Source organism: Eleutherodactylus coqui, chromosome 7 (assembly GCF_035609145.1).
Source record: "Eleutherodactylus coqui strain aEleCoq1 chromosome 7, aEleCoq1.hap1, whole genome shotgun sequence".
NCBI lineage: Eukaryota > Metazoa > Chordata > Amphibia > Anura > Eleutherodactylidae > Eleutherodactylus > Eleutherodactylus coqui.
In genome coordinates, this window is record NC_089843.1 from 224,374,402 (window position 1) to 224,388,252 (window position 13,851).

General features: G+C 48.9%; 1 protein-coding gene across 1 annotated transcript in view; it reads right to left on the reverse strand.

Moving 5' to 3' along the window:
* Positions 1-13,851, reverse strand: part of ADGRL3 (adhesion G protein-coupled receptor L3) — a 604,084-nt gene that overhangs the window by 137,621 nt on the left and 452,612 nt on the right. The window contains exon 22 of the mRNA XM_066574505.1: positions 1,720-1,845. Within this exon, the coding sequence (XP_066430602.1) occupies positions 1,720-1,845 (126 nt within the window). The remainder of the gene's footprint in view (positions 1-1,719; positions 1,846-13,851) is intronic.

The following is a 13,851-nucleotide window of genomic DNA, read 5'->3' on the forward strand; positions in this document are numbered from 1 at the left end:
CGTTCTCGATTTGTATTGCATTACATGAAGAGGCCCAATAAATGTTCCTTGGCCAATTAGTTTCATGTGTTCCAGCTGTGTTCTTCCGCATTCTGCGTGTGCTGCGGTGTGGCTGACTGGCGCACTCCATCCGTGCGCGTGACGAGCGCTGCTTTGTGTCACTCCTTCATCACCACCTCATTGGTCAGTATTGTCATCGTCCACAGGAGCCAGCGCCTCTTCATCTTCCCGTCAGAGGGCTGGGGGTTTGTCAGACAACTTGTATTTTCTACCGTCATTATAACAGATAACGGATTGTAGAACTTTTTTTTTAGGGAATTGGTGAAAACTGAAGATATTTGTTTCTGATATTTGTTTTTTGGTCTTCATTTTTGCGGCGTTCAGTCTGCAGACAACTCATGTGACCGCCTTCTTCCCGGGTCGCACCATTCGTATGGCACCAAGTTTATACACTTCTTTCCAGTTTTGTTATTTTTGAGATTTGCTTTTGAGTCGCTGCATTCATTTGTATTCTTCCATCGAGGAGCTCCATGAGGGCGTGTGATCAGTGGGAGGAGCTCCATGAGGGGCGTGTGATCAGTGGGAGGAGCTCCATTAGGGCGTGTGATCAGTGGGAGGAGCTCCATGAGGCGTGTGATCAGTGGGAGGAGCTCCATGAGGGTGTGTGATCAGTGGGAGGAGCTCCATGAGGCGTGTGATCAGTGGGAGGAGCTCCATGAGGGTGTGTGATCAGTGGGAGGAGCTCCATTAGGGCGTGTGATCAGTGGGAGGAGCTCCATGAGGGTGTGTGATCAGTGGGAGGAGCTCCATGAGGGCGTGTGATCAGTGGGAGGAGCTCCATGAGGGCGTGTGATCAGTGGGAGGAGCTCCATTAGGGCGTGTGATCAGTGGGAGGAGCTCCATGAGGGCGTGTGATCAGTGGGAGGAGCTCCATGAGGGTGTGTGATCAGTGGGAGGAGCTCCATGAGGGCGTGTGATTAGTGGGATGAGCTCTAATCTGAATTATCCACATTTAGGGAACATAAAGCTTTGGGATTGCTTTTAATTCCCCTGTTTTCTATAGGAAAGATGACTATAATCAGCAATTCGGGCGTGTTTTAATGGCGTTCATCATGCGGTATAAGTAATATGTTATATTAATTCTGCGGCCGCTGCGATAATGGAAATATCAAATTTAGATAGGTTTTTTTTGTTATTATTACAACATTTTGAAACTTTTAATAAAAGATGTATATATTTTTGTATCATTGCTTTTAAGCCCCTAACAGCTTCCTCTCTCTGTCAGCGGTGCTGCGGGAGGGGTTTGGGCAGGATAAGTTGGACTTTTTATTGGTACCGTTGGTTGATCCTTGAAACATCTTGATCCCATTTTGTGTTACATTTTGAGTTATTTTTGCCATGTTTTTGCGCGGGTTAAATATTGACAATTCTTTTTCTCCAGCTCATTATGAATGTGGCAATAACAGACGTGTGATTTTTTTCCCTTTTTTCTTTACATTCTTACAATACACTTATTATAAAGCCTATGAAGATCAGCCAGAGACTGCGCCTCAGAGGCCACCGCAGCTGGCAGACCGCGGACATGACTGCCGGGCTCAGACGCTCCGATGCACTTGGCAGCGGGCCGTCCGCTGGTCTGGCTGCCCCTGATTATACTGCGGCTCGCAGTCAAACACTTGCTGCCACAAATAACATATTTCTCCAACTATCATTGCTTACCTGGGTTGCAGAGGAATACCTTCCAGGCGTTTGAGAATTTGATGTCTTGGTGGAACCCACTGAGTTCTCCATACTTTTCCCACTACAGCAATGACTTCTTAAACATTTTCCATATTCTTTACGCACCTATAAAAAGCATCAACAAAGATATTTCAGATCATTTTGCACATATTAAATGTTGTTTGACAACGGGACAGATTTCTCCTACTGGCCTGAGCACATGGTCTCATGTAGCTCCTCATTCCACCAGTCCCATCATGACTCCCCCAGCAAAATGTCCCATTTTAGGACAATGATTCTTTGTATTCCGCAGTATTCTACAGGTCAGAGGGGTTCGGGAACAGCCGTGATCAGACCTTGCATATAATATCCCACTTATAACCTGAACGGTAGGTGTGAGCACCGAGACGGAATAGGGGGGACGGAGGAGGGATTTGCAGGAGTTACTGCAATTAGCAGCAATCAAAACTGTGTTGTGTCTTAAGTGGAGAAATAGAGGCGAGTTCTGTAAGAGTGTCACCCGTCTTGATCGGTCAGATGATAGAACTGCCCCAATTTTAACAAAATCTAATCGGATGAGAGGATCCAATTTTTATCGAAAGTCGTGGGAAAATCACATTTCCCATAGTACCTGCTATAGAGGTCAACGTGCAGCCAATCAGCAGCCAAATTGCCTTGGTGATGTCACCAAATGTGTCCTCCATCTTGCATATGGGTAAGGGCTCCCACCCACTAGCGTTTTTTTTCTCCACAGAGCAGTGCAAGAAATCGCAGCGATATCGCTGCAACAGTCTTCTCAATGGGGCCAGCGGCAGCAGCACTAGCCCCATTGAAAAGATATGGAGAATGCCTCAGGACTTCTGCCACAGCTGTGACAGCTGTCACAGCTGTGGCAGGAGTTTCCTTCATCCTCACGGGGACCGTGGGGATGAAGAAACCCTCTGTCACAGCTGTGGCAGAAGTCAGCGGCATGCTATCCCATTGCTTTCAATGGGATCGGCACTGCTGCTGATCCCATTGAAAGCAGTGGTTTCTGACAAGCCCTGCAGAATGATTATCGGAGAAGGGCTTGAAATATAAGCCCTTCCCCGATAATCATAAAAAAGTGGTTAAAAAAATAATTAAAAAGTTACTCACCTCTCCTGCTGTCAGCCGCGTCCTCCGGCTGGCTCCCTGGCACTGCTACTAAGCTCTTTCAGCAGACGGGGATTTAAAAATCCCCGCCTCCTGAAAGGGCTGTGCAGATTGGCTGAGGGCTCAGCCAATAGCAGCTACTGCTTAGCTATTGGCTGAGCGCTCAGCCAATGGCAGATAGCTCTTAGCTATTCATTCATGAATAGCACTATCTTAGCGGTCCCTGCAGGGATGAAGGAAACTCCTGCCACAGCTGTGACAGCAGCATTCTCCATATCTTTTCCATGGGGCTAGCGCTGCCGCCGCTGGCCCCATTGAAAAGACTGGCGATGTCGCAGCGATATCCCAGCGATTTTGGGATATCTGCCTGCGTTTTTCTCGCACTGCGATGCGAGACTTTGACTTTAGAATCGCAGTGGAGAAAAAACGCCAGTGGGTGGGAGCCCTTACAGGTACATTAGATGTCTGCATCACATGACCTGGCCATATATTATATGGGCACAATGTAACTAGTGGACATTTTACAGTTGAGCACAGGGCAGAGAAGCTGCATCATATAAATATGCATATCTAACAGGTGTCTGTTGTTAGGAACAGATATTCTACAGAGGATATATAACACTAGGTCTGTTGTTAGGGACAGATATTCTGCAGAGGATATATAACACAAGGTCTGTTGTTAGGGCCAGATATTCTACAGAGGATATATAACACATGGTCTGTTGTTAGGAACAGATATTCTACAAAGGATATATAACACACATGGTCTGTTGTTAGGGCCAGATATTCTACAGAGGGTATATAACACACATGGTCTGTTGTTAGGGCCAGATATTCTACAGAGGATTTATAACACAATGTCTGTTGTTAGGGCCAGATATTCTACAGAGGATATATAACACATGGTCTGTTGTTAGGGCCAGATATTCTACAGAGAATATATAACACACATGGTCTGTTGTTAGGGCCAGATATTCTACAGAGGATATATAACACACAAGGTCTGTTGTTAGAGGCGGATATTCTACAGAGGATATATAACACAAGGTCTGTTGTTAGGGACAGGTATTCTGCAGAGGATATATAACACAAGGTCTGTTGTTAGGGCCAGATATTCTACAGAGGATATATAACACACAGTCTGTTGTTAGGGCCAGATATTCTACAGAGGATATATAACACAAGGTCTGTTGTTAGGGCCAGATATTCTACAGAGGATATATAACACATGGTCTGCTGTTAGGGCCAGATATTCTACAGAGGATATATAACACGCGGTCTGTTGTTAGGGCCAGATATTTTACAGAGGATTTATAACACATGGTCTGTTGTTAGGGCCACATAGTCTAGAGAGGATATATAACACATGCTTTGTTGTTAGGGACAGATATTTTGCAGAGGATATATAACACGTACTCTGTAGTCAGGGCCAGACATTTTACAGAGGATATATAACACAAGGTCTGTTGTTAGGGCTATATAGCCTAGAGAGAATATATAACACATGGTCTGTTGTTAGGGCCAGATATTCTACAGAGGATATATAACACACGGTCTGTTGTTAGGGCCAGATAGTCTAGAGAGGATATATAACATGTGGTCTGTGGTTAGGGCCAGATAGTCTAGAGAGGATATATAACATGTGGTCTGTTGTTAGGGACAGATATTCTACAGAGGATATATAACACATGGTCTGTTGTTAGAGACAGATATTCTACAGAGGCTATATTGCTGCTGGTCTGAGAGCTCGTATACCAGCAGAGAAGTTAAATGGGTTCTATTGGAGGAGCAGAGAAAGAAGGTGCATCACGTTTATATAACTATATGAAATCAGGTCTGTATTGGGGGAGAGGATATTTCTTCTGCTGTCAATGTATATTTTAATTACAGTTCTCTGTTTGTGGCCTCGGAAGTCGAAAGTCCGGCCAGTACAAATTATTTCGAGACCTTACACAGCTAGCAGTGGTTTTCCGCAAACTACAAAGTTAGCTGAAAAGTTACATAAACTACACTAAAAAGTACACAAAAAAAGGAATAAGTAAAGAAAAAATGATACATAAAAAGGAATCATGAAGAAATAAAGTGGTAGGAGACGTGTGGGTGGTGGTGGAAGTGGAAGAGGACGGGCCAAGTTGGCACTTAGAGCATTTCCCACATTCTGCAGGAGGTGAGGAAAGCTCGCTGACATTGCTTAGAAGGAGTTCTGCCCATGTGTTATATGCGCAGCACACAGAACAGGTCATAGAGTGGGTCAGATCATGCAGTCAGCTCTCCACAGGCAATGTGTTACTAGGGGAATGTGGTAATGGAGGTGCCAGCTCCCAATACATAGAGTCCACTTAGGAGTTCATGAAGTGCTTGATCTAACATGGAGAGGCAGGGGAGTCATCATAGCAGCTTACAAAAGTGGTTTTCCGCAAACTACAAAGGAAGTAATGGACCTTGTTGCAGAAGAACAACAGGGCCGAACCACCACCATTAGCTACTACTAGTTGTTATGTCGGTGTGTGTTACTTTGAGGGGGTCTGAGTTCTGTGTATATTTGTGTTCTGAATTACTGATGAAATGGGTTTTGTCTGGGTTGCTGGTTTAGTGCACCTATAGGTTAATTGGGAGGGTTCTTAATCCCTCCTCACACTTAGAGCGGTGCTAATCAATTTTCTATTCAGTATCCTTCTGGACATACTAAAGATCATAGCTGTGTGCAGTCACTCATCCTATGCTTTTGCTTCCTGGGTTGTCTGCAAGAATTTAAGATAAGTCCTGCGTTCTGTTTTATGGTGGAGTGTGTACATTGGGATAGTGATTTTGCTATCACCAGGTCAGGGTGAGTGAGGACCCCAGGTTCTAGCATGAGTGCGTCCTTATCAGGGCGATCCACTCATTATATAGGCAGGGATTATTTCACCTCTCAGAGTCCTATCGGGGGAGTTCCCATTTACTTTAGTTTTTCGGTTTCCACTGCTGCTTGCTCGTTGGGTTCTGTGGTGTGAACAGCCCCCCTGTGTGTTTATGCACATGTGGTAGCAGACGCTACACTAGTTCCAGCAACAGCAACATCAGGTCCACAACTGGTTCTGTTCACAGGATTTGTTCAACGTGGACATTCTTTGAATCCACAGGTGATAATAAGAGCTGCGGAAAGCATTTAAAATGAGCAAGAACATGAATAGCCTCAACACAATGTGTACAATGAACAGCCACATGGATTTCCACCACCCGCTGACTTGGAGAGCCCACCTGGGCCAGAGGGAAAGGAGTCAGCCTCATCCTGCTCCCTCGCCCGCTGCCTCTTCCTCCATCTCCTCCCTGGTCATGTAGTAGCCTCTGAGCACAGAGAGGCAGCTCTGTGTAGGGGTAGTAGCACACCGATTTCAGGCCTCCCCTCTGCAATTGACAACCGGGTTGTAGGCTTCAGAGCCAGGAATGGAAAATGGAAGCTGAGCCACCACCATCACTGACTTTGACATCTACCCCATATTCCAGTATTTCTTGGGTCAGCCCTCCATGCCCTAGCTATAGAAATTAAAAAGAATACCCCAAACATTCACAAGTACAGATCATGAATGCAAACCTTGCATAATGAAAATGAGACCTCTTAGGCTAGTGGACACAGATGCCTTCCACAATGTGATGCTTCCTGCGAACCCACAGTACCATTTCTTTGTCCCATAAGCCATCCCTGCCCTGCTTTATGAGTAATAACTAGAGATGAGCGAGCACCAAGATGCTCGGGTGCTCGTTACTCGGGACGAAATTATCGCGATGCTCGAGGGTTCGTTTCGAGTAACGAACCCCATTGAAGTCAATGGGTGACTCGAGCATTTTTGTATTTCGCCGATGCTCGCTAAGGTTTTCATTTGTGAAAATCTGGGCAATTCAAGAAAGTGATGGGAACGACACAGAAACGGATAGGGCAGGTGAGGGGCTACATGTTGGGCTGCATCTCAAGTTCCCAGGTCCCACTATTAAGCCACAATAGCGGCAAGAGTGCCCCCCCCTCCCAACAACTTTTACTTCTGAAAAGCCCTCATTAGCAATGCATACCTTAGCTAAGCACCACACTACCTCCAACAAAGCACAATCACTGCCTGCATGACACTCCTCCTGGGTTACATGCTGCCGCCCCCGCACGACGCAGTGTCCACAGCGCACACCAAAGTGTCCCTGCGCAGCCTTCAGCTGCACTCATAGCCACACCACCCTCATGTCTATTTAGAAGTGCGTCTGCCATGAGGAGGAACCGCAGGCACACACTGCAGAGGGTTGGCACGGCTAGGCAGCGACCCTCTTTAAAAAGGGCGGGGCGATAGCCCACAATGCTGTACAGAAGCAATGAGAAATAGAATCCTGTGCCACCGCCATCAGGAGCTGCACACGTGGGCATAGCAATGGGGAACCTATGTGCCACACACTATTCATTCTGTCAAGGTGTCTGCATGCCCCAGTCAGACTGCGGTTTTTTATAAATAGTCACAGGCAGGTACAACTCCACAATGGGAATTCCGTGTGCACCCACAGCATGGGTGGCTCCCTGGAACCCACTGGCTGTACATTAATGTATCCCATTGCAGTGCCCATCACAGCTGAGCTAATGTCATGTTTAATGCAAGTGGGCTTTGGCCCACACTGCATGCCCCAGTCAGACTGGGGTTCTTTAGAAGTGGACACATGCAGTTACAACTCCGTGTGGACTCATGGCATGGGTGGCTCCCTGGAACCCACCGGCGGTACATAAATATATCCCATTGCAGTGCCCAACACAGCTGATGTAACGTCAGCTGTAATGCAGGTGGGCTAAAAATTAATTGGATTACACTGTAGGCGAGGGCCCCCAAAAATTGGTGTACCAACAATACTAATGTACCTGAGAAAAATTGCCCATGCCCAACCAAGAGGGCAGGTGAAACCCATTAATCCCTTTGGTTAATGTGGCTTAATTGGTAACTAGGCCTGGAGGCAGCCCAGTTAAAATAAAAATTGGTTCAGGTGAAAGTTTCAACGCTTTAATGAGCATTGAAACGTATAAAAATTGTTTACAAAAATTATATGACTGAGCCCTGTGGGCCTAAGAAAAATTGCCCGTTCGGCGTGATTACGTCAGGTTTCAGGAGGAGGAGCAGGAGGAGGAGGAGGAATATTAGACACAGATTGATGAAGCAGAAATGTCCCCGTTTTGGATGGTGATAGAGAACGATGCTTCCATCCGCGGGTGCAGCCTACGTATTGCTTAGGTATCGCTGCTGTCCGCTGGTGAAGAAGAGAAGTCTGGGGAAATCCAGGCTTTGTTCATCTTGATGAGTGTAAGCCTGTCGGCACTGTCGGTTGACAGGTGGGTACGCTTATCCGTGATGATTCCCCCAGCCGCACTAAACACCCTCTCTGACAAGACGCTAGCCGCAGGACAAGCAAGCACCTCCAGGGCATACAGCGCGAGTTCAGGCCACGTGTCCAGCTTCGACACCCAGTAGTTGTAGGGGGCAGAGGCGTCACGGAGGACGGTCGTGCGATCGGCTACGTACTCCCTCACCATCCTTTTACAGTGCTCCCGCCGACTCAGCCTTGACTGGGGAGCGGTGACACAGTCTTGCTGGGGAGCCAGAAAGCTGTCAAAGGCCTTAGAGAGTGTTCCCCTGCCTGTGCTGTACATGCTGCCTGATCTCTGCACCTCCCCTGCTACCTTGCCCTCGGAACTGCGCCTTCTGCCACTAGCTCTGTCGGATGGGAATTTTAGCATCAGCTTGTCCGCCAGGGTCCTGTGGTATAGCATCACTCTCGAACCCCTTTCCTCTTCGGGAATGAGAGTGGAAAGGTTCTCCTTATACCGTGGGTCGAGCAGTGTGTACACCCAGTAATCCGTAGTGGCCAGAATGCGTGTAACGCGAGGGCCACAAGAAAGGCATCCTAACATGAAGTCAGCCATGTGTGCCAGGGTACCTGTACGCAACACATGGCTGTCCTCACTAGGAAGATCACTTTCAGGATCCTCCTCCTCCTCCGGCCATACACGCTGAAAGGATGACAGGCAAGCAGCATGTGTACCCTCAGCAGTGGCCCAAGCTGTCTCTTCCCCCTCCTCCTCATGCTCCTCCCCCTCCTCCTCCTCCTCAACGCGCTGAGATATAGACATGAGGGTGCTCTGACTATCCAGCGACATACTGTCTTCCCACGCCTCCGTTTCTGAGTGCAAAGCGTCTGCCTTTATGCTTTGCAGGGAACTTCTCAAGAGGCATAGCAGAGGAATGGTGATGCTAATTATTGCAGCATCCCCGCTCACCATCTGGGTAGACTCCTCAAAGTTTCCAAGGACCTGGCAGATGGCTGCCAACCAGGCCCACTCTTCTGTAAAGAATTGAGGAGGCTGACTCCCACTACGCCGCCCATGTTGGAGTTGGTATTCCACAATAGCTCTACGCTGCTCATAAAGCCTGGCCAACATGTGGAGCGTAGAGTTCCACCGTGTGGGCACGTCGCACAGCAATCGGTGCACTGGCAGATTAAACCGATGTTGCAGGGTCCGTAGGGTGGCAGCGTCCGTCTTGGAGTTGCGGAAATGTGCGCAGAGCCGGTGCACCTTTCCGAGCAGGTATGACAAGTGTGGGTAGCTTTTCAGAAAGCGCTGAACCACCAAATTAAAGACATGGGCCAGGCATGGCACGTGCGTGAAGCTGCCGAGCTGCAGAGCCTCCACCAGGTTACGGCCGTTGTCACTCACGACCATGCCCGGTTGGAGGCTCAGCGGCGCAAGCCAGCGGTTGGTCTGCTCTGTCAGACCCTGCAGCAGTTCGTGGGCCGTGTGTCTCTTCTCTCCTAAGCTGAGTAGTTGCAGCACGGCCTGCTGACGCTTGCCCACCGCTGTGCTGCCGTGCCGCGCGACACCGACTGCTGGCGACGTGCTGCTGCTGACACATCTTGATTGCGAGACAGAGGTTGCGTAGGAGGAGGAGGAGGAGGAGGAGGGTGGTTTAGTGAAGGAAGCATACACCGCCGCAGATACCACCACCGAGCTGGGGCCCGCAATTCTGGGGGTGGGTAGGACGTGAGCGGTCCCAGGCTCTGACTCTGTCCCAGCCTCCACTAAATTCACCCAATGTGCCGTCAGGGAGATATAGTGGCCCTGCCCGCCTGTGCTTGTCCACGTGTCTGTTGTTAAGTGGACCTTGGCAGTAACCGCGTTGGTGAGGGCTCGTACAATGTTGCGGGAGACGTGGTCGTGCAGGGCTGGGACGGCACATCGGGAAAAGTAGTGGCAACTGGGAACCGAGTAGCGCGGGGCCGCCGCCGCCATCATGCTTTTGAAAGCCTCCGTTTCCACAAGCCTATACGGCAGCATCTCCAGGCTGATAAATTTGGCAATGTGCACGTTTAACGCTTGAGCGTGCGGGTGCGTGGCGGCGTACTTGCGCTTGCGCTCAAACAGTGGCGCTAGCGACGTCTGGACGCTGCGCTGAGAGACATTGCTGGATGGAGCCGAGGACAGCAGAGGTGAGGGTGTGGGTGCAGGCCAGGAGACGGTAGTGCCTGTGTCCTCAGAGGGGGGTTGGATCTCAGTGGCAGGTTGGGGCACAGGGGGAGAGGCAGTGGTGCAAACCGGAGGCGGTGAACGGCCTTCGTCCCACCTTGTGGGGTGCTTGGCCATCATATGCCTGCGCATGCTGGTGGTGGTGGCTCCCCAGCTGAACTTGGCGCGACAAAGGTTGCACACCACTGTTCGTCGGTCGTCAGGCGTCTCTGTGAAAAACTGCCACACTGTAGAGCACCTTGACCTCTGCAGGGTGGCATGGCGCAAGGGGGCGCTTTGGGAAACAGTTGGTGGATTATTCGGTCTGGCCCTGCCTCTACCCCTGGCCACCGCACTGGCTCGGCCTGTGCCCACACCCTGACTTGGGCCTCCTCGCCCGCGTCCACGTCCTCTAGGCCTACCCCTACCCCTCAGCATGCTGTATTACCAGTAGTGCAGAAACAGAACGCTGTAATTAAATCTGCCGCTTATTGGCCTGTGGTTGGAGGCTGACTTTGCTTACGGAACGCCAGGAAATAATTTTGCGCAAGCCTGCTGTAACACTTAGCTGGCTGCGTATGAATTAGGAAGACAGCTACCCCCAGCAGACACGGACCCAGAACACTGAGCACAGTGACAGGTAGGCCAAATAGATTTTTTTCCACAAATGTTTTTGGAAAGGCCCACTGCCTATATACACTGTATATGTCTTCTGTCCCTGCGTCACCACTACTGGCCCTGGAGTATGTAAAATAACTGCAGACTGTTGCACTGTGGACTGGAATACAGCGGTGATTTAACAGCCAACACAGAGCCAGGAAATAATTTTGCGCAAGCCTGCTGTAACACTTAGCTGGCTGCGTATGAATTAGGAGGACAACTACACCCAGCAGAGACCCAGTACACTGAGGACAGTCACAGGCAGCCCAAATAGATTTTTTTTCCCAAATGTTTTTGGAAAGGCCCACTGCCTATATTCAATAAATATATGTCTTCTGTCCCTGCCTCACAATATATGTCTTCTGTCCCTGCCTCACAATATATGTCTTCTGTCCCTGCCTCACAATATGTCTTCTGTCCCTGCCTCACAATATATGTCTTCTGTCCCTGCCTCACCACCACTACTGGCCCTGGAGTATGTATAATTACTGCAGGGCGCAATGCTCTGCACGGGCGATATACAAAAAAAAAAAAAGTGCAACACTGCAAAAAGCAGCCTCCACAGTACTGCACATGGTTAGATGTGGCCCTAAGAAGGACCGTTGGGGTTCTTGAAGCCAAAAATACTCCTAACACTCTCCCTATAGCAGCTCCGGCACCAACAGCACTTTCCCTCCTCTATGTCAGAACAAATCTGTGCCGAGCCGCGGGAGGGGCCGATTTATATACTCGGGTGACACCTGATCTCGCCAGCCACTCACTACAGGGGGGTGGTATAGGGCTTGAACGTCACAGGGGGAAGTTGTAATGCCTTCCTTGTCTTTGTATTGGCCAGAAAAGCGCGCTAACATCTCAGAGATGAAAGTGAAAGTAACTCGAACATCGCGTGGTACTCGTTACGAGTAACGAGCATCTCGAACACCCAAATACTCGAACGAGTATCAAGCTCGGACGAGTACGTTCGCTCATCTCTAGTAATAACACGTCCCTGGTGTTGTAAAACACTTTCAGTACCTGACCATGGACGTTTGGTGCAGCAAGCCATGGGCATTACATATCCTTAACAGCACACTGGGTCAATGTCCTGTAAGTGTGGCATGAAGCCAAAAGTGGAGGTCCATGTTTTCTGGTACCATCAAGACTTTCAGGACATTCATACATGTCTGCCCCCTCCTCCTTCTCTTCGTACCACTTTCCAACAACCTCCACATTGGCACCGATATCCGTATGTGAAAAAACTCAGCTTTCATACAGCACTACATGTTGTAAACAGCAACATACGGTCCTAAAACCCGTATGTCTAGGGGAGTCTTACACATGTACCTTGCCTAGCGCAGCTCATGAACCTGGTAGTGCCGCACTTCCTAAACAATTACCCAGGTTTACATCCACTGCTGGAAAGAGACAGAAAACTGTACTCACACTGTCGGCGTTCACACCCAGCCGCCTCACATCCGGTGGAGGTGCAGCGACAGTGAAGGTTACAATCTGTGACGTACCTACACGGTAAAATGTAAATGTTGCATATGCTGGAGAAGCTAAGCTAACAGCAAAGAGGGATCACAGAGCATCAGATGGTGTATGACGTTAGCAGGTGCTGTATGTAGGTGGGTCACTTGACATCTGTGGAGTGGCTGCGGATCAAAGATATTTGTGTCATTTTAGCCTGCTTTGAGAAAGCAACCAAAATGGTCAGTAGTGATGATGCACTGATCAGTATGGCCATCCCTATTGTCTGCCTACTGAACAGACTCTGCAGAGCCTAAAGGACAATGATGTATTGGAGGAGGAGGAGAAGGGAGGAGGGATACAAGTCTCCTATGTGCCTGGCCAGTCCACAATTACTCAACACTGCAGGAAGGGTGACATTGGGCAAGAAAGAGGAACGTCTTCTCTAAAACATTTCTCTACCCATGGGAGACATATAGAGAAGGAAGAAGAAAAGGGGGTAATATAGGTCTAGAGACAGTGTATGGGGCTCTGCAACATTCCTTCCATTCATCACTAACCCAGCTATTCTATGTGGATGGCAGGACCAGCCGGAGGATACTCTTAAGCCTGACCCTGAGGAATGTGGGCCATCACCCTTACCCTCTTTGAGGCATATGAGTGCTTTTCTGCTGCAGTGCTTGCAGAAGGACCATCACATAGCCCACATCAAAACATCAGATCATTACTGGCTGGCCACCTTCCTTCATTTCCACTTCAAGTCCAAAATGACAAATCTCATTCCGGTAGTTGAAAGGGACCTCAAAATGCAGCAGGCTGTCAAGCAGCTTGAGCAGAGCATTTCCCCATGGCATTGGGTATGCATTTGCATTGGATCACAGTTCTGCAGCCCATGGCAAATGAGGTGTGGCCTAGTTTTGTCAGCCCGTCAGGGCCTGCAGCAACAGCACAGGGTCAGCCTCAAAATCACATGCAGCAGTTATCAATAATGGTCCAAGAGTATGTCAGCTCCCGCTTGGATGTACTTGGACATGGCTGGAGCTGGTACAACATTTATTAGAGGTGCTTACCTGCACCTCTGCCAGTGTGCTATCAGAAAGGGAGTTTAGCACAGCTGAGGGTGTAATAACTAACAGGCTCGTCCGCCTGTTCACAGATAGTGTGGATCGACTGACATTTATTAGAAATGAACCAGGCATGAATTTCACCTGACTTCTGCTCCGCCATGGCAGATTCCACTGACTAGTTGCAAGCTGGTAGCTTGTAATCACATCTGACTAAGCATAGGTTTATATCAAAGATCACACTGTGTTTTCAGTTCCGTCTACGCCCTCACTACTGTACACTTCTACCATGTTTACCAGATGTGTGTCTGTGTTTCCATGTAA